Source organism: Glossina fuscipes, unplaced genomic scaffold (assembly GCF_014805625.2).
Source record: "Glossina fuscipes isolate IAEA_lab_2018 unplaced genomic scaffold, Yale_Gfus_2 61594, whole genome shotgun sequence".
NCBI classification, from domain to species: Eukaryota; Metazoa; Arthropoda; class Insecta; order Diptera; family Glossinidae; genus Glossina; species Glossina fuscipes.
The window spans coordinates 1412655-1435124 of NW_024003803.1; the positions used below are offsets into that span (position 1 = coordinate 1412655).

The 22470-nt window shown below is 33.4% G+C and overlaps 1 protein-coding gene across 5 annotated transcripts in view; it reads left to right on the forward strand.

The window, feature by feature from the left end:
* Positions 1–22470, forward strand: part of LOC119643755 — a 152928-nt gene that overhangs the window by 122257 nt on the left and 8201 nt on the right. For all 5 annotated transcript variants that reach the window (XM_038043217.1, XM_038043216.1, XM_038043215.1 and 2 more), the window contains 2 exons: positions 466–1389; positions 7315–7523. In XM_038043217.1, the coding sequence (XP_037899145.1) occupies positions 466–1389; positions 7315–7523 (1133 nt within the window). The remainder of the gene's footprint in view (positions 1–465; positions 1390–7314; positions 7524–22470) is intronic.

The window sequence follows — 22470 nt, forward strand, 5'->3', positions numbered from 1 at the left end:
TTTTGCAAATAGGACGATTAAACTAAATGTAGAATTACTTTATATATAAACCATAAGACAATTTTCGTTATCTCTAGCTTCTTGTAAGCCTATAATGTTTGAGTAGTATATCTTGAGCCTAAAAGCATAAACTTAAAACTATATTTACTTAAACCTAATCCTAAAATTAGATTACGCTAGAGTAATCGCCTTTTTCACAAAATGATAGGTAATAACGTTCGTCTACAGAATGATAAGCAAATTCAGAATTTTGGCTTATTGTGGAATCTACGATACGCGTATCTTGATAAGTTACGAAAGGTATGCACCGGTGGTGGGAATGTGTCAAAACATCGTCAAACATGCATGTACGCTTTTCTTTCATACGATACCTTCCCACCATCTATTAAAATACAAAAAAAAAAAAGAAACAAAAATTAGTACATAACAATCAATGATTTTATTTAACATAAACGCAATCGATAGAACACCACGCCCAAAGCGACCAATTACGTTTGGAATCGATTAAACAGCAAATATTGTCGAAACTGGGCCTTACTAGAAAACCCAATGTTTCTCATCCGTTGCCAAAACAATTTATATGGGACACGATTTATAGGGCAGATGGTATCAATAGCTTTAGTGATTTCACTATCAATCACCACCATATATCTCAGCATCGTATGCATGATTTGTTACGGGTATTTTCGGTTTTCAATACAAACCTGAGAAAACAGCAGCGCGCCAGTCCCATATTAAAGGTGAACAAAAAATCGCTAGAGGACTTTGTTAATAAAAAGAAATCTAAACATGATCAACATCACTACCATCCTCATAATAATAATAGTAATAATAATGATAAAATACTTAAATATCAACATGCACACACAACAAACATGTTAAATTATAACACAACAACAGCAACAACAACAAACCCAACAACAGTAACAAAACCAACAACAACAATAAACCCAAAAAGCATACATCAACTACAACATGAAAGACATGAAGGTTCACAACACCTCCAAAATCAACCGAAAAATCGATTACAATATATACATTACCGACAACAACAACAACCACCACAACAAACGCTAAAACACAATAATAAGAATATTATCAACAACAATATGAAATATAAATTGCCAAAAATCCGTCACAGAGGCAGCGAGAGCAACAGCAACAACAGATACAATGACCGAAGAACGTTTACATATCTAACGGATATCAGTAGTGATGATAGCTTAAAGATTAATTACGATAATAACTTCGACAAAGAGGATGTAGATAATGAATCTACTCTTAAATACCACCATTACGTAATGAATGCCGATACCAACTCATATGCTGATGAGGATAATGAGGATTTCTTCGGTAGTACCCAAGAGATCATAACATTCGCAGAAAAAGGTAAGTAGGATCACGATTCATTTACATAATAGTTGTATATACGCATTTTCTATCAATTGAATTGTTGAATTCTATTACTGAACTCATTATAGGCTCTGTTATAATTTTAAGTACAATAATCCACGAGGCTGTCGAAGATTAGGTCACAATATTTCGTTCGGTTCTAGATAAATTCACTAGTCCTGAGGTTATTTTGTAAAACATTTATTACTGTTTTCATATTTGTAGTCTTTTTTAGGTAATTGTATTGTTGTTATAATAATTATATAATTACAATGTGGCTGCATAGCTTTCACATTCATTTCTTACGAGTTTTTATATGTATTAGGAGAAACATCTTTCTACAGATTATCCAAACCACGATCGCTTACAAAAGGGTAGACGTGTAACAGACTACCTAAATGAAAATTGTTCTTCTATTCCTATAGACCATTGTCTTTCAATAGATGAACGAATGTATTCGTAAAAGAAGTTATTCCCTGAATTAATATTTGCTAAAAAAGCCCCACAAGTGGAGCTACAAGCCATTTGCTTTATTTAATCTCATAGGATACGCACACCCCTTTCGAAGTGTGTTTCAGACAAGACACAAAACAAATAGACTACCAGGTGTACCAGATTTGGAAATCAACAATAATGTCGTGCTACGATCAACTAAAGTGATGCCAAGAATAAACGTGTCATGTAGTGTTTTTTGATCATTTTTGCACATCATCCCCGCTGGTGGTTTGTCGAAACAAGGCATTTATTGTGTCGGAACCGTACAACAGATTACCTAATTGTAGACTCGCGGGTAAGAAAGATCTGATGGGGACGACAAATTCTAGGGAAACTTGTAAGGAAAGAATTTCTCTCCATGATGGTATTGACTTTTCAGCGAGGTTTGGGAAAAACAACAAGGTTGCTATCTACTTATACTGGCTCGTAACTCGTAGACAATATCTATCGATATGATAAACGACTGAAGCAAACGATCTATATCTCTTATCCAAAAATAGTGTAAGAGCATAGTACGTATATATGAGGAATATAAGAGTCAAAAGCCGCAAATGATACCTACGCCTGTTTTCTGTTAGACCTTGCCCTAATAAATTCGAGTATACTTATGAAAAAGAAAAATTATTCCAAAGGGCATCCTAAGCAAACAACCACGAAATATTAGTCAGTTTCGCAATGGTTTGGCTGATGCTCTCTATAATATGGGATCTCATTTGCACGACAATGAAAAATGTCAGCCTAGTAATGCCTCATTAAAGCAAAATTGATAGGCATTGAAGACATGTCCTCCTTTTCCGTCTACGGATGTACGATAAGACGGCATTAGTCACTGGCCTATATTTTCAAGTAGATACAGGTGTAAAATTCCACGATGTAGGTGTACCACAAGTGGTTGTGTGACAAATGCAATGTTCTCATATTTTCAAACGCTAAAACTAATTGTTTTTTAGATTTTCACGTTTTATGATGTAATAAAAGCTATTATTTACGTTTGTAGGAGTACCTAAATAAATTAAGGAAAAAGTCTTATTTGGTTTTTTTGCACTTTTTCCCATTAACAACATTCACTTCCCGATCGATTTCAAATTTCATTTATTGAAAACAAAAATTCATGCAATTCAAGGTTAATGTGAACTGGTTAATTTCTCCACGAACATTTGCACTTCATATCGATCTCTTTTTTTGCAAAAAAATTATAGTTTATTATTGGGAAGGATACATCCATTTATTTTATTATTTGTGAATTAATGTGTATATTTTAGGTCGGCAAGTGCCTACCTTCTTCATTGTTACGAAAGGGACCATTATTTTGATCACTAACGCAGTACTGCAGTATGCTATTCTAATTATTGTCGATTACTGCAAGTAAGAAAATTACATTCTCCCGTGATCGAATCTTTTATACACATCACCGTTATCTTAAAAAAGGCTAAAAAAAGGAAAAAACTAAATTTATTTGGTGTATAGTCTATGAATAACGAGCAAAAACCATAAAAGCCAGGTATTTTTACCTTACAGGCATGCGGGCATTTTAGGCTCGTCAAATTCTATTTCAAATCATCTAACTGCGTCCTTTCTTTAATCCTATTCGCTTTTCTCGTCTTTTCGTCGTGCTCATAGACCTAGTTTTTCGATCTTCACGTCTTTTTGCATCCGTGAAACCATTCCAACCGAATTTCCATTTACGTGCTAATTAAAACACACTATGTGCGAGCACTGGAAACGTATAAAGATTTATTTACATATCAGCTTTGCTAGCAGGCCCACAATTAAAGGCATAACTAAATGATGCTGAATAGTTATTGACGCTCTCGATGCGTAAATTATGATAATGAATGAAATAATTATCGCCGCCATCGTAAGTCTGTCCCATTTAATGTTAAATATTCTAGTTTTTCGTTGTTAATGCAAGCGTGCTGTGAGCACTTTCGCCGTATTTGTTTCTTTTTTACATAGCTTCTTTTATTAGGCAGATTTCATATTTTTAATCAAAAAATTGAAACCTTCAAAATTGTGCTACGTTCCAGGACTGACTCATATTCGTATATAATTCAACTTAGGCAACGTAAACTATATTTTATACCTCTTGCGACATTGTGGGTTTGCGTAGCACACAGAAGAGGGGCTCGCCCCGCATTATATTGATCGAATCAGAATCATTTTCCAAATCGATTTAAATTTTCCCGTTCATCTGATGTCTATTCACGTATTTTCAAGATATTTTCAAGAAATTTATACTGTTATACAGTTTGGCGTACAAATTGACGTGAAGTTTCAATTAGATAAGCTAATTTTGTGAACTCACATCTAAATTGTTTTATTGACATTAAGGTTTCGTATTGCAAAGGCGTCTAAGTTTTAATCTCATATAAAAGCTTACTGTAACAAATATGGACAATGCAGGTCTGTTTATGCATAAAATATTCGCATGAAAACCATGTCTGTACATGGAAACCAGGAATAATTTGTAGTATTTTATCGTAACATAAATGAAGAATTTTGTTGGGCGAAGTGGTGCATGCTGCTTGATAACCATGCCCAACTATAACCTTTTTATGCTTCGGGAAGAATTGTTTGCGATTTTCTGAAATAATTCTTTTAAAAGCAACAATTATCGTCTAACTTTTCCTCACTAAAAGCCATGTTCTGACCACGCGATACAGCAACAACCCTACGGCTCTACCAAACAACGGTAAAACTGATATGACTCTTGAGCATATTTTTATAATAGTGTAGTGCAATAAAATATAAAAAAATATGCGTACAAGAATTGGAAGAATATTTAAAACAAAAGTGATTAAAACATTTTTATTTATTTCTTGACATTAAAAGTAATTATGTCATGTTAACTAAATTTTTAAAAGACTTTCGTTTCGTTTCGCATATGACAAAGATACACTTTGAAACCATTCAATTGTCAAAATTTCTTAACTCCTATGGGTTTGAAATGCATCTAATGAGTATCATTGATTTGTTATCTTCCCGTTCAACTTGTTCAGCTATGACCATTTACTTTCTATGGTCTCTAATTTCACTTTGAGATTGTTTAGTGTAATTATTGCTTTTCTAGCAGTTGAATATATAATATTTAGCAAAAATTTGAAACAGATGTGCAATACATTAATAAAGCTTTGTGAATAGAGTGGTAGATTATAATGTTTTGTTCACGCAAATGTTTTAAATTGTATTTACATATATTTTATATATTTTTGTTTAAATTTCGAACTTTCGTAATTTGTTCTTCCCGCATCTCAAACTCTTCCCAATCCGCTCCCATATACAGATTCTAATAATTGGAAGTTTATAAGGAACCACCGTATAATTTTTAATATTTTATAATGAAAATGCTTTTATAAGATGAATTTAGCATAAAAATTGATTGCAGTAAATTTCGACCACGTAGGACTACTTTTCGGATTGCAGAAGGATTCTCCTGAATAGTAAACGCGACAAAGTTTAATTTGTACTGTTTTATGAGGAAAATCATTGGCGAATAATAAGGTCTTTGTTATATATATTCACTTGTTGTACTTATTTAGTTATTATTTTTTATATTTTTGTAGTTATTATTTTTTATGTTTTTCTTGTATGCGTATCATTGACTCCTTATGATATTGACATAGAGATATGAGTAGAAATAAAGTGAAGTATGGGGTTGTAAGCTAAAGAAATAAGATACGTTTTTACTTCGAGGGTAAGATACAACATTTTTCGGGGCAGGTATAAGTTGCAAAAGCGATAAATCAGTAAAGTAACTGAGGAAGAAAATGAAATCCGCAGAATGCTGTGTCGTTTATCGTTCACTCGTAAATTGAAATAACAAACTAAAATTTTAATTTTTTTGTGTTAATATGCCAGCCAACAGAGGCTACCTGCAATATTTTCTTTTGCAATAGAATATCGACTAATATCAGCTTTCAACATATTTCACAAAAAAAATTAAAATTGGAATTCATATTCGCGACGATTACAGTAATATTTTATGAAATCGTTTTCGTGGTCCTTGACAGGCACAGGGTTGTTTGATGACCTATACAACTTATTTGGATGTGCAGTCTTCAAAGGTTAAGCCTCTGTTAAGTTAATCTAAAACTCGATAGAAGCCAATAGTCGGTTGGGAATGTATTCTTGTTGATATATCCGCCCGAGCTTTTAATTCAATGCAGATTATTTGTGTCAATGCTTGTTTTCAATTACCACATGCGTATAAGATGCACAATGCAGCAACAGTTGACATTACTAATATTTTATTTTTAACTTTTATAGTTTTTTTTTTTTTATACCAAAAATTGGTTGTCACTAACTGTAGACCCTTTTAACAACTTTTGCAACAAATTGGATATCCAGCATGTTACAACTGCACTTTTTCATTCTCCATCAAGAAACGTTTTGTAGTGTCATTTAAATCCCATATTCGAAAACATATCGACGGTGAACTTTCAATAAAAGATGCTATACACAGATACCTTTCTATTTATCATTTCACGCTAGAGCTGAATGTAGATTTCAACACTTGTAAAATCGAAAAAAACTGAGCCCGTTTCAAAAGATTATATACGTAGTTTCAAAGGCAACGGTTCGACTCATTGATCAGGTGTGAGTATCACAAGGTTCCATTAAACGACGACTAATCAACTTAAACTTACAATTGAAAATGAAGATATAATAAAGAAAATTACGAAGAAGATCCATTAAAATACATGCAACGTGATGAAGATCAATTTGAAAACGCTCCAGTATTCACTCTAGTGACAGGTGGGAACGTTAAGTCTTTCGATACATAGCACCTAATGTTAGGTGACATTAAAAGAAGGTGTAACATTCTGTTATAATTTGAATTCTTTTTTGTTATGTTCTTGTTATATGTATATTAATGAAGCCCTTTGATATAAAATAAATATAAATATTGTTATAATATAAAAATAAGAGTAGAAATAAAGCGAAGCAAGTAATAAAAAACTAAAAAAAGCACACGCGTTTTTGCATCAAGGGTGAAATACAGACTTCAACAAAAAAAAAATATCTGCTAGACTTAAACCATGTCAGATCACGTGTATGGACTGAACCCACATTAGAGCTCCTATGAAAAGTATGATTTTATACGGGCACAAAGTATAATTTTTGGTATTTCATCAGCAAAATAAATCAAAGCTATTGTTAGGCTATCTGGCGTAAGACATTTAGCGTTCAACTTCTCCAACTATAAGAGTTTTGCTTGTTAATTTATAAATTTTTATTATGCTCATAGTTATTAAGCAAAAAATTTCATAGTTTTAAAATTTCTCGGATACTCATGCCTATTTAGTTCAGCATAAATTGGACTAAAGTGCGCAGTAAATGCACTGAGATTCACTCGCTAATTAATAATACATTATTGTAGACAACACAGGATGCAATTAAAAAACAATTATCAACCATTTCTTGCAGGAAGCATGTATAAGCAGCACCGTCTTGTCGAGTTTTCAAGCCAGAATAGCGAAATGTTGGGCCAAAAACTGTTTGTTCGCAATGCTGAAATTCATATTCGAATAGACAGAGTTATGCCGAAAGTTAAGCGGGGGAAACGCACAGGGAATAAACATAAAAGACTGAAAATATGGCTATTTCAATTGCTCGAACGGAACACTACACATAAGGTAATTATCACAAATATCAAATAATAATCTGAATTATTGTGACAAATGCAATACGTCAGAATGCACCTCTCGTTTAATAAAGTACACACTTTAAATCGACCGAAATCTATGCAAAATCTTATTTTAAAGTTTAAATAGTCAAGGTTTTTGGAAATAGTAATAATAATGATAACAATAAAAATAATAATGATAGTAATAATAGTAATAATAGGAATAATAATAACAATAATAACAGTAATAATAATAATAATAAAAGTAATAATAATAATGATAACAGTGGTATGTTAACACAATTACCAACAATAATTAAAATAGACCTTTGTGGGGAAATAAAAGGACAAATTATAAATATAATAAATATAAATTTGACACAGGGGTAAGTTTATGGTTGGCGTTGTCTTAACAATATTATTATTATTATTATTATTATTATTAATTTCGCCAGAGAAATAAATTCTAAGACTAAACTCTTAAAAGCACTAGTATCTAAGGCTATCGGCTTTTATTATTATTATTATTAAAAACTCTACCGCACTTGAGATTCGAATCCACGACCATTGACTTGCTAGTCGAGACTCTTGCCTACTCGGCCACTCAGGCGGATGTCACAATATTATATATAATAATAATTATAAGAATAATAACTATAATAATCATAATAATAACGGTAATAATTACAATTACAATTTTAATTAATAATATTACATTATCATATAATTATTATTGTTACTATTTTCATTATGATTATTAATATTATTATTATTTACATTATTATTATTATTTACGTTATTATTATTATTATCATTACTATTATTATTTTTATTATTTTTGTTTCCACATTCTTTAGCTCATGGTTTAAAATTTATCCACCCCCAGGTAGGTATGGACTCAGCTGCTTAAGACTTTACTCTATCACCTATATTTACTGGTTTTGCAGGAACTCGCGTGCCAAAGTTGCTGTAGAGAGTAGCACTGCTTACTTGGCCTTAAGATCTTTTATAGCAATTTTTGGTACAAGATACCACGATTAGAGTTATAGCGACTTTGTCTAAGTTGTACATACCTTTCATCTCTTGTGCCAACTTCGTATATTTGGCAATCTTATTGGAGTGTGCTGTCTATATACTTTGTGTGAGCGGGATTATAATATTTATAATGTCGATGGGCTTGTTCTGCCAAATTATTACAACTATGTCCGGTTTATTGGCGTTAACTGGGCGGTCGGCTATGACCTGTCCCAATACATCGCGGCATTCTTGTTCTACATTACCGATGTACTTGATGTACTATTTTACATACCGGGTTGTGTATGTTCAGGTATGCCGTGCTAGCAAGTGTTGCGCACCCGGTAATAACATGATCTATTGTTTTTATACTGCTTTTGCATTTTCGGCATTAGTCTGTTCCTATTTCTTCCTTCATTATATACGTTTGGTAACAACGTGTGCATATTACTTTTTCTTCTATAGCTACAATAAGTCCTCCCATTCAAAAAACAGCTCCCCTCTGATTGACCATTGGTATGTACTTTGCAGATCTATTTTATCTTTCCACCCCATTCGCATGGTTTCCCTGTAATTATTTTCGGGTTCAATTACATAGCGTCTGCTAGAGAGTCAGTAAGTTGCTTGTAAATTTAGTGGCATGTAATTTCTGCTTATTTTGACCAACATTTATTTGCGACCTAAAGTAAGGTCTTAAATGCTGGACCTGTGCATCATGTACGGTCGGTAGGGACGTTAGCCCTTGGCCACCAATTTGGCGTGTTAGGGACGTGGATGGTGCGCCTGTTCGCCTGATCTAGGTCCGTGGTGTTCAATTTCGCTACTTCGAAAGAGTAGGTGTATACTGGTTTAGTCCAAGTATCGATAGCTTTACATGTGTATTTCAAGTTGAGCTTGGTATCGATCTAATTTTTTCCTTCATATCCTACACCAGTATAACTTTCAATTGAGCCCCAGATATCTGTGGCTTTTTTCTTTGCTCAAACATTCCATTTTATCATGAGTATCGAAAGAAAGTGAGCCTTCTTCCTCGCAAATTTTTCCGGATCTGAAAACTTCTCCCATCCAAATCCAATTCGAATTACTTCGTTGAAATGTTGGATCATTGTTATTATTCTGTGTAGTTTGTATTTGTTGAGGGTATACAGCTTTATGCCTTCCATTTTGATTATGTGGTTGAGGCAAATCTCGGTGTCTCTACTTCTTAGTCGGTATCCCACCTCGTTGTTTATGTTATTGAGCAGTCTACTGAGGATAAACCTAAGCAGAACCACAGCGGACTCAATGCATTGTCCTGAAATTTCCCTTGCCGGATTGAAATTTGGTTACTTGTTTCCTTACCAGTACAGAGCGTGATATTCCGCCGACCCCTAAAAACTCAACCATTATGATTGACTTTGTACAGTTGCAAGACCTCTAGCAAGTACTCGTGCGGCACTAATTGGAATACTTTCTTATAGTCGATGTATGCCATGCTCAAATTTCTTTGCTTGTGTTATAGTTCGGCCAATTATGATCGCGTCAGTTGTAACTTGCGCTTTGCGCACTTGGGCTTCTTTCCTGCGTTCTTTCTGCTCACTTGTTATTATATTGCTTCTCATGCAGTGAGCATAAAAACTGTTCGTAATTATTTTTGTCAGCAATTTGTACAATACTGACAAGCACGTAATCGGCCGATAATCTGACGTGTCAGTGGTAATAAATACATACAATTCCGAAGACACCTTTTGTGATGTGTGTAATAGCTAAGTGTAGCATTTGGCAAGTTGCTCATGTATCGAACTAAGCTTTTACAGCCAAATGTTGTGTATGTTGTCCGGATAAGTTGCTTTTTTTCGCTGCGAGGCCTTCAAAATATTCAGTGATAAAATCTACGACTGCTTCAGCAATTGCTTCAATTACCGCTCAGAGCGCCAAGGTCGGCGACTGCAACCTTGCTAAACCTATTATGATGGCGCTTGCACCAAAACCTGCTGCAACAGTATCAACAGTAAAGTCTCAAAAAATCTCTTCACCGGCAAAACCTCAACGCCCGTCCATAGCGATGTAGTTTGGATAGAGCACGTTACCTCACTACTTGTATAAAGCTTTTTCATTTCTTTTATACTCATTAATTTGCTGATTTCTCTCAACACTTCTCCTATATGTTCTTAGTCTTTTTGCATACGCTACAAGCTTTTGCTGTTTTTCGTCTTTCTTACTAAGCAATTCATTTTCTGTAATTTGGTCGGTTGTGTACACTCTAAGCATTTTTGCATTTTTGAGTTTTCTCTAATCGTTCCCCTTAGCGTAAGCTGTGAGTCTTCCTAATTCAATACGTAACTGATTCACTTTATCTTGCAGCCGCTTTTCCAAAGATGGTTTCCAGCTCTTTTTATTGTTTCTCCCTATCTGGTCCTTTGTACGTATCTTAAAACTCGGCATACGTGCTGTTGTGACTGCAGCCACTTATATCACACAGCTTACTTCATTCAGGGTAGTCATGTGGGTTATACCATTGAACATTATTCATGTGTACATTACGGTCACTGTACTGCTTAGGTATTGAAATATAACAGTCAGTTAGTCAATCAATTCGAAAAAGCTGTAGTTATAGCTAAGTATGTGTCAAGCCTTACAGTCTCCAGACCTTAAACGTAAAACGCTAGACATACTTCAAGCTAAAGACCTGGGTGCTTGATTAATTCAACGCCATTAATTATCTTCTAGCGATGTCTATTTTAGATAAATATTCAATAAAACAGAACAACTTCTCTAAAGATACTTCTTCATATAATTAGACATAATACATGTTTTAGGTCAGCTAGGTATCGCCTTCTCTGAACATTTGCTTCCATTTGTTGATGTTCTCGTCCGCGTACGCGTACCACATCTGTTTTATATCATTTGATTTTATGCTGTAATATTAGTTACAAATACAACCCTGTAGAATGCAGAGTTGGTAATTTCAATTACCAAAAAATGACAACGAATAAAATAAATAGCAAGCCTGCGAGATTGGAAAGAGGGGAAAAGGTAGAAAAAACATCGAAATTCATAGAAAAATTTTACCTATGTTCGGCGTGAGAACCTTTTTTTTGACCATTTAAAACATACAAATATTTTAAAGGGGGTGTAAAACAATTTGAAAGTTATTTAATAAAAATTAAACTGAAAGAACTTATATCATTACGCTACTGTTTTAATTCTGCTTATAAATCCGACAATATTTTTCAAAAAAATTGAGTACACATAAACTTATGCTTATAAAGATGTTAATCGAGAAGTGACTTAAAATAACAACGGATTTATAAGCAATGTTACTTAAACTCATGTGCGAGCAAAATTTTCTGAATTTTTTTAATTTTTATGCGTAGTTATAGCCACAGAAATGTATACATCTTAAAAACATAAGAAATTATAAATTACGAAACCGCAAATTAAAACAAGATTATCCTAAGAAATCGTCGGGGGTTATAATACGACCTTTATTAATACGAAGAAAGAGAATTGAAGATCTTTTATATATATTGCAAAAAACTTTAAAACTCTTTAATGTTTTATCAAGTGTTGCATTCGTAGTCGACTTGTGCTCTGAATAGTGCATGTTTTCTTTTCGTCTACGATTTTTTAATTGCTTCGGTGATTTAGTGTATTTAGCTCGTGTCTTTTGAACAACCATAAGGTATAATAGCCCCGGGTCTGCCAGATAAAAACTCAAATAGACTTCATCTATTAGCGGACGTATCCTCATATAGAAAAAAAAATTAAAAATTCGGTCTTCCTGGTGTTGCTAATCAATAAAATCACTTCCATTGACAAAAAGTATGTTCTTATTTCTTGAATTGATGCTAGCATAATAATTTCACAAATCAGTTCCTTTGCTATAAAAAAAGCAATACAACATATATAGACTCTATGTCGATTCTACATGATGGGAATTTACTTTTCCTCGCTGGGAACCCGCGCCCAACCGAAAACCTACTAAACTCGAAATCATTAGTTAATCTATGTGCTATTTCCGCCTGAGAAATTACATGACAAACTGAACTCAGTTAGAGGAGTAATTTATACTCCGAGCTTAAAACATGTACTGTACGATCAACCAATGATTGAAATTTATAAATTCACTAAATTAAGTGACGACGGAAAAACCCGCTCTCCTACAGGAAGGATTATTATGACGTTTGATCATTATCGGTTACCGCAAACTGTTGATGTGGCTTGGTATAAATGAAAAGTGGAACTATACAGACCAAACCCCATGAGATGCAAAAACCGCCAACGCCAGGGTCATACGGCAAAAAGGTGCAACAGTGCTCTATCTTACGCTAACTGTGGTCTTCCTCTAAATGCTGAAAGCTATGCCCGTAGTTTCTGCTTAAATTGCAATGATCAACCCTCGGCGTTAGACAAACAATGCCCAATGCCAAATGCGTGAAATTCTAAAAATTAAAACAGAAAATTACTATAGCATGGGCAAAGCGCGGAGCAAATACCGGGAAGTAAATCGCATCTGAAACCCAAAGAATTAACAAAATTAATACCTACGCTGCTATCGCCTCGCAAATCGAGCCTAATAAGCCCTTAACTCCAACTCCTTCCACTGAAGAACCTGTGCTACGTTCAACCAAAAATTATATTGCGAAATCAGTTTCACCACCCACCAAAAATAAAATTGAAAAAATCAACACAACAGCAAATATTAAAAAAATTAAAACAACAACACGTATCCTAAAAATCTAATAAAGTAAATTCCCCAGAATCAACAGCTCTCAACTCTAGTCAACAAATTACAAGCTGTAATGAATCCAATCTTGCATCTCTCAATCAGCCTTCAATTTCAAATTATTCACGTACGCCCACTCGTTGCATTTCAAATGTACGCAACCACCTAAGTACATATTATTCTGCTCGTAAGAATAAATTATTCATGCAAAATTCCTATAGCGATCTTTTCGACGGAGACGCTGACATGACAACTTAACTCACCCACTACTCCGTTTCCATGTGAATATAATTAAATAAGGTTTTAAAATTCTACAATGGAACATTAAGCGACTTATTAATAATTATGATGAACTCCGTACACTCATAAGTGATTTTAATTCAACCTTTATATCCCTTCAAGAGACTCTATTGTAGAAGCTATTTTTATCCTATTCCATCCAAATAATATACTTGATACGCCACGAATGCTGATCAAAATTTATATTCCAAATAAGGAATTGGTGTTTCTATAAAATCAAATATAAATCACAAAGGCATAAATTTTAGCTCAAACATACAAGCCGTAGCGATACAAATAATCTTAAACATAAAATTTACAGTGCTTTCGCTCCATATCGCACCTTCGCAATCGTTTTCTGAGAAAAAACTCTACAATTTATTCTCCGTATTCTCCGATTGTTCCGATTCCTTAGTCAAAAAATATCTCCATCGCATCGGTTTATAGCCCAATCTCTCTTTTATCTTGCCTCTCAAAGATATTAGAAAAGATTATGACATCTAGATTATCTTAGTTTCTTGAGTCCAAACACCTGATTACAAAGCAACAAGTTGATTTAAAGAGCGGTAGACGGTGCATCGATGCTCTGTTACATATTGATTATTTTAGAAGCAAAACAATTTCCGAAGGGAACCATCTAACAATTCTCTAAATTAATTTCGAAAAAGCATTGGACAGAGTTGGTCTTAATGTTATTTTAAGACTCTTGAAATCATGCAATGTTGGACCCAATTTTTCACCTACATCAAATCATTCATGTCGCATGGGCGGTTTGAAGTTAGGAACAACAACCATTTCTCCTCTAATGAATGGCATTCCGCAAGGATCTCTTTCTGTCACGTTTTTCCAGATCGCCTTCAACGAAATTAGCAAAATTTTTTGCCGTGTACCGAGGATCGAACATTGTCTCTACGCGGACGATGTATACATATTTATAAAAGAAAAAAACAACACGAAGGCAATCAACATCCTCGAATCTATTGGACGAGAGATCTCACATGGGCAAACTCCTCAGTGCCTAAAATTTCTAAACAAAAATCAAAGAAAATGCACATTTCCTGAAAACAGATTTGCGATGCAGGAAATCTACTGATGAATATTAAGGACCTATCAGTACAAAACGTGCAGACGCTCCATATTCTCGGGCTCACGTTTTCCAACAAATATCGTTGGAGAACACACTGTTTTCGGTTAAAAAATTCTATTTTAAGATGGGTGAATTTCACACAGTACGTTGCTTGGAGAAGCCATGAGCGCATTAAAACTATTGCTTATCTTACCATAATGCTTGTGTTAAGCAAGACTGACTATGCTTTGATAATTTATAGCAATAGCTGCAAATGTAATACAAACATCCTCAAATCGGTCTATCAGCAAGCCGTCAGAGCAAGTTGTTGTGCTTTTCGGACGATGCTTGTAAACAATATTATAATTGACACTGCTATTCCAGCTTTAGAAAATAGACTTCATGAGTTAAAAGCTAAAATAGTCCCCAAGCTTTTTAATTTAAACAAACCTATTCTCGGCGATGATGTGAGAAAGATTATTATTGCCAAATTCCAAAGTCACCATCTGCAATTGACCATTGTTTGTACCTCGCAAAGGAATTGAACATTCCCTTGAAAATCTTCCGCTCTTTTGGTGTTAAACCTCCATGGACTTTGACAGACTGCTCTTTTGAAGTCTAGCTGTCTATGCACAAGAAAGAAGATACTCCAAATTACGTCTTCAGGAATCCAATAGTTGAAAAAACCCAAGTATTGGAGAGTAACGGTTAGAATCTTTTATACACAGACGGCTCAAAATATTCTAATCTGTCACCTGCTTGTGCCGTGGTAGATGCTTCAGGACAGATTCTACTCTATCACATATTTCACGAAGGTGCTTCAACTTTCACAACCGAAGCCAGAACTATCCTTCACGCTGCGAACCTTTTCCATAAAAACAAACTCAAAACCGTTATTGTTACTGACAGTTTGTCCGTATTATTCTCTATTCGGAATCCTTCGACTTCGAGATGGAGCACAATCAACAAATTGAGGAATATCATTACAACACCAAAAAAATTAAAATGTTATGGGTATCAAGTCATATCGGTTTATTGGGAAGTGAGCAGGCTAATCGAGCGGCGGAGTATGCGGCTTCTGTACCTCTAATTATGGAAAATGTCATGGAAAAGTTGGATCTTCAAAGATACATTGGAAGAAAAGTTAAACAGAAAATTACAGAAAGAAATCTGCAATACCATCATCAGCACTTCGCTCTCATTGACCCTCAATTAACTCCACCTTTATATCCAACAAATAATGAGAATATTGAGATCCAAACATTTTCGAGAATTCGCCTTGGTCATACCAGTGCAACTCACCAATGGATCTTGAAGAAGTCTTCCTTCCGAATCTGCAACTATGGAAAAATTTTCACTATAAAGCACATTCTCTGTGATTGCCTTAACTTTACCTTTATTAACCCTATGGACATTCTACAATCAGCTACTGAACAGAATATCAATGCAATATATTACTTTATTGAAACTACTAAGCTCAGTATCTAATGTACTTTTATAAATTAATTGGGCTAACAATGCGAAGACAAACTTTCAGGTGTATTCTGGCGTTCTCATTCGTCGTAGGAGGAAATTATGTTTTTCCTCCCCATAAATTTTGTGACAATAGATCAATTTGAATATGCTCGAGCAATAGGCATAACAAAAATTTAGAATATCAGTTTTATTATAAAGCAATTTGGTTAAGTCACGACAACCATAAAATAAAAAAGAAAACATTAAAACTTTTTGTTTCCTGTGATATTACTTATTAGAACTTCCCAGCGACGGTTTTTTAAAATTTTCTAAAACTTTATAGTGTTATGTGGTTGTGTTTGGCGTGCAGAAGTTCTTGATTTGAATAACATTCCTGATTACATAATTATATGGTAGGATTTCCGATTTTGTAATCATATTACCATAAAAATTTTACAAAAATTTATGAGTATGGAATTCAACGTCATTACTTAGTCATGTACATGTACATCACACTTATTTACAATTTTGTGTTGTTCAAGCCGGAGGATTCAAGTATGCAGATAACATTGAATTTATCTGAAAAATATGTTTTACGAGTAGGGGAATAGTTTTCAGTGCCAAAAGAAATAAATATATATTAAATATTTAATCAGTAGCAGGAATACCAGAAATGAATTGTAATATTTTTACGTGAAGAAATGCTCTAATGAAAATTTCATTAATTAAAAATTAAAAATATGTTTGCAAAAAAATAGCACATCAGCGCCTTTCTTGTCATGTTAATAAAAATAACAAGAAAAGTTTCAAAAGTTCAAGGTATGAAAAAGTAACCATAATTTCTATATATTTTTAATATAAATTGGATAGAGGCGTCAATTTACAACTTTCGTCAGCATCATTAATAATAATAATTATATAATAATAAACAAGTAATAATAATGATAGCAATAATAACAGTAATAATGATAATAATAATAATAGTATAAATAATAATAATGTTACTAATAATAATTACAAATATTAACAATTTGGTTTGAAAATGTGAGGATTATTATTATTTTTTTTTTATTAATATTATTAACGACGATAACCGTAAACCGGCGTCTGTGTCCAATTTATACTAAACATATATCGAACTTACCCTTACATTTGCTTACTACGAACTTTTAAATTTATTGTTGGTAACAGTGTTAATATATCAAGAAAATTTCACATTTTCGCACCTCCAATTATTTAAGAAGCGTGTTGATTTCTTACGTTCGCATTCTCAATTCATTCATTTTTTTTCTTATAAGTGCATTTGTAAAAAGGTTTTTGTTCAACTGATCACTCAATTATTTAATTCATTCCTTCATTCATTCCTTCGTTAATCTGTTAATTTATTCATTAACTTATTTATTTATTAATTAATTCATTCATTCATTCGTTAATTCATTCAAGCGCTGATCCGTTCATTAATTTTTTCATTTATTCCTTCGTTTATTCACTCATTCACTAATCATTCGTTCATTGATGTATGAATTCCTTTTTTCCCTCCGTCTTTCACATTAAAGGTATTCATTTACCCATTCATTCATCCTTAGATTTATTTCTTCCTTGTTTCCTTCCTTCATTTATACAGATACTTATCCGCTCATTAATTTAATCATCCATTATTTCATTTATTTATTATTTAATTCATACATTCATTTATTCCTTCATTTATTCATTGATTTACGAATTTATTCGTTCTCGTCATTCATTCATTCATTGTTTCGTTCATTTATTCATCCGTTTATTCATTAATTAACTCATTCTACGTGGCCATTCACATATTCATCCATCCATTCAACCATCCACGCAATCATTAATGCGTTCATTCATTCATTCATTCATTTGTTAGTTCATTCATTTATTCCTTTGATCGTACATTCTTACTCATTCATATATCCATTGACTCTCTCATTCTTTCATACATTCATTCATTCACTCCCTCGTTCCTTCCTTCCTTAATTTTAAAGGCATTAATTCATTCAATCATTTATCTATTCATTCATTCATTCATTCACTAATTCGCGGATTCATGCACTCACTCATTTATGCACGTGCTCAATCATATATTCATTCACATCTTCCTTTTTTCTTTCATCTATTAAGGAATTCATGCGTCCATTAATTTCTTCATTCATTAATTCATTTATTTATTCATTTATTCATTCGTTCAATAATTCATTCATTTATTCAATGCTTTCTTTATTCAGAACTTGCCTTCCGCTCTCGATAAAGTCGAGTAGTCCTATCTGTTATTCAGAGGTAACGACTAAACTGAGCCCGTCATCCCCTGTGTGTAAGTCAAATAGTCCTATCTGTTGTTCAGGGAAAGCAAATATGCTGAGCCTACCATCGCCTATCCCTAATCAAAAAAAAGAATAATTCCTATCAGTAAAGTCGAAAAACAAAGAACTATTTTGTCACATATCATTTACATCCTTGGCTGTTGTAACAAAAACGAAAGGTTGAGCGTGTTTTGTCATACTCTTTTATAGTCGCGATATGTGTTATAATATATCAATGCTATTTTATGTACCTATTGGGATATGTATTAATACTATCCTACGTATGTATTAGTATATGTTTATCGCTTATAATAAAGTATATCATCATTCATATTAGTTTGGGGAAAAAGAAATCCATTATTTTTATATGAACTGCAGGACTTTATGTAACATGCTTCGGATTGTCCGATTTGGGTCAAATATGCACCGTTTTGGTGTATGATTTGTTGCCATTTTAAAGGTAACTTCAAAATGCCTCTCTCATAGAAGTCCTGGTCTCTTTTTGCAAAAAACTCTAGTAGTCGATTTTTACAATCCTCCCTAGATTCCAATTTTTTATCATTAAAGAAATTTTGCAATGCAAGAAAAAGATGATAATCGCTTGGTGCCAAGTCCGTCCAAGTGAACAAACCAAAAATATTTTAAATATAAGTTCCTGTAAATAAATTGTAAATGTTACTTCTAAAAATTGTAAATAAAACCTACACTGTTCCAGGATCCAATGATTTGAACCTTGTCAAAAAGCAAAACAAACAAACAAATAACGAGAGCATTTTGTAATGATGTTATAATTATTGTGAGTACGATATTATATTTAAATTAAAATAATAGTGGGGTAGAACTCTGGAACATAATATAAACAGACGGTGTGTGATATGCAAAACTGAATATAATATATCAAATATATAAGCACGCAAAATTAGTAATTGTATAAATAATAAGTAAATAAGTCAACTGCTTGGCTTTTTCATATATATGCACATATATGCGTACCACAGCCTATATTCACTTAACAAAACAGAATTGGTTGTACTTCTGTTTTACAAACGTTTGAAAAAATACATCATATCAAGAAACGATTAACAGAATCTTTTTGTATAAGAAATATGAGAATGAAAGAGCAAGTTGTCAGATAGCTACTAATTAACAGTGTTATTGCCGTTACTGATAACGGATACACAAAGAATGCCTAAAAATCTCCCAACCTCAATTTTGAAGAAAGGTTGGAACATCTGTGTTTTGTTGTCTTTGGCTACGTAGTCAAAGCATCTTTTAGAGCGAACTAACATGTTTTGATTTCACTCGTATGTTGACTTTTTGGCATTTTTGACATCTGTAATGAACGAATAAACTTGGACTTTTGATGAACAGTCGTCATTTACAATATAAAGGTAAAGCGTAATCTCTGCAAACAAGTGTCTCATGTGAACAATGACTTTATATTAGAAAACTACTTTATATTACAGAAAAAGACAACATGCAATCCAAGAAATGAGTAGTCATTTCCTTTTTCACGAACTTCCCATTAATTTGTAACTTTTTCTTTGCCAGGTAATGTCACGGAAAACATAAAAACCATTCAAAATAATTTAATATATATAATTGCAAGAACTCCAAGAAGACATATCAGGAACCAAATAACAAAACAGAACGACCTAAAGAACCTGAGGTATCCACTTCATTTTATTTTCAAAAATTTCTGAAGCGCTCTTGTCATTTGCCTCTCCGGTTTTTTTTTATTTAGTTTACTCATCTACAGATTAAGTTATTTCAGTGTCTGCTATAGTGTTCAAAGATACAAAGGAACCATATTAGTCGAACAATTTAATGTTCAAAACATTGTCATTAACTTGTAATTACGTTCTCGCACGTTTCCTACCTGAATTGCAGTACAGAGCATGTTAAGCTCATGCCATCCGCATGTAACAGACAGAAGTGCTTAAAATAGACCCACCTCTTATCATTTTCTGATTGATTTTAAACACATCTGGCAGTCTGCCCGTTTTTTTCTGTTCATGCATTTTTCTGTCAAACCTTCAGCTGCAAATTTTTGAGATATTTTGACAAAAGCTGGTGCGCTGTTTTAGCCCCATTTTTCGCATCAATCGCACCATTTTTACGACTGCTTTCTATATGACGCCTTACTTTGAAACTGTCATTTTAGGAAAAAACTGCAATTTTCGAGATTTCTCAACAAAAATCGCTGATCACTATTAGGTCAGCGTTCTAAATTAATGTGAAAATTCCACATAACCTTTCCTATGAAAACTTAATCTCTATATAGGATAATGATCTAACTTGTGATACTTTACAGTAAAAATTAATCCATTCTAATAGTATAAAAATCAATTGCACCGAATATGGGTCATGTTGATCTATTTTTTGGATTCTATTCCACATTAACGTACTCAGGAAAAATAAGCCTTTATATGCCAACAAATTCTAAGCTTTAGTTCTTTTTGACCAAAATAACTAAACCATAATTAGGCAAAAAGATTAATTTTGATCAGCCTACGGCTTACGCCCTCTTCCATATAATAGTTACCACGAAAACTATGATCTTACTTGGAAGCAAAGTATAATCATTTGTAACTTATAACGGACATATTTCAGGTATTCTGTTAGACGGAGGAGCGCAGGGTATTGGAAGGTTGACCCTCCACGACTACAATGTTTCTATCCCTTTTGAATCTGAATTAGTAGGTAATAAAGCCTACGATTTCAGTTGATACCGCTAGGTAGGTTAAATTGAAATTTGTTTCATAATAAATGATGTATCGTATGTATGTAAATGATGATCTTTTTATCAATGACTAGTCTCGGTTGCGATCAGCTGGTCTAAGTGAATGGCCAACGCGTTTATTAGATAAATACGTAAATAACGCATAACTATTTGCTTTTGATATAACAGTCAACAGTTATAGAAGATATGAGGTTTTCTGAAGATATTATGCCTTATAAAATTCTGAACACCACAAATCCAATGGAAGACAGATCTTTTGCCCTCATTGCTAAATTACAATTATGGTGTGGAAAAAATTTTAGTTGGTTCTGCCCAACAAGAGTTTATTAATTCAGTAAAAATTCTATATCAGGACTTTTGTCAAAAAGTTTCAATTGATCTCAAAATACTATGCAGTTCGCTCGATGTACATTATGAAATAATAAACACTTTGTTAGAGTCGAAGGGTCAATTTTTCACTCATGGGAGGGAAAGAATAAACTTTTTGAAGTTGAGCTTTACGGTCTTGAGAAAGCTAGAACTGATAAAGTTAAATCCGAACTCATTGCGCCTAATTTTAAACACATTGATCACATTCAAAGTTATTAAGTAGTACTATTGTTGGGATGACTCTCTTTTTACCGTTTATTTTGAAAACGGAAGGGCGCGCTCAAACACTCTATTCAAACACGTAAAAACATTACATCACATTATCATTCGCTAGGTTCACATGTGGAACTTAAAAAATAAGCCGGTCCAATGTTGAAACTGCCAACGGCGAATACTTTATTAAGCTGTACTGTTAAGACCATAAAGTGTGCAAAATGCAACGAAAATCATTCTTTCATTTACCTTCCATTACGCTTAAATCATGCTCTCTGCATGCAAGTAAGAGACAAATAAAGCAAGAGAATTCTGCCGCATAGAGTCAAGTTGCAGGATGTCGATTCTGCAAGTTGACTTCCTATGGATCGTAACAACTAGATGTTTCCAGTATTACACCATAAAGCTGCATTTAAACAAATCTCTGAATGGGTTTGTGTTAGAACTGCATTAAATGATCAACATAAATAGACCTTGGCCTCAGTACTTAGAAACAATGTTCAAATGTCAACCGTCCACATTAGTGCTGCAAAAGAGTTCTTACCGGTAGCTATTTGGTAAATTAACGGCCCGAACATCCATCTGCTTGACGATCTCTATCTTCTGTTCTGAATTTAACATGTCTAGTATACCAAGGCTTATTTCGCAAGCTTTAAATGAATTTCACTCCGATCATTTATCAATTGAATTTTTTCCGAGTTCTAACGCAACCATAATAGAAAATTTTGCAATAAACTGTGGTAAAGCTAAGAAGAAAAGTTATTGACGTTCCTTACTGACGCTTTTAATAAA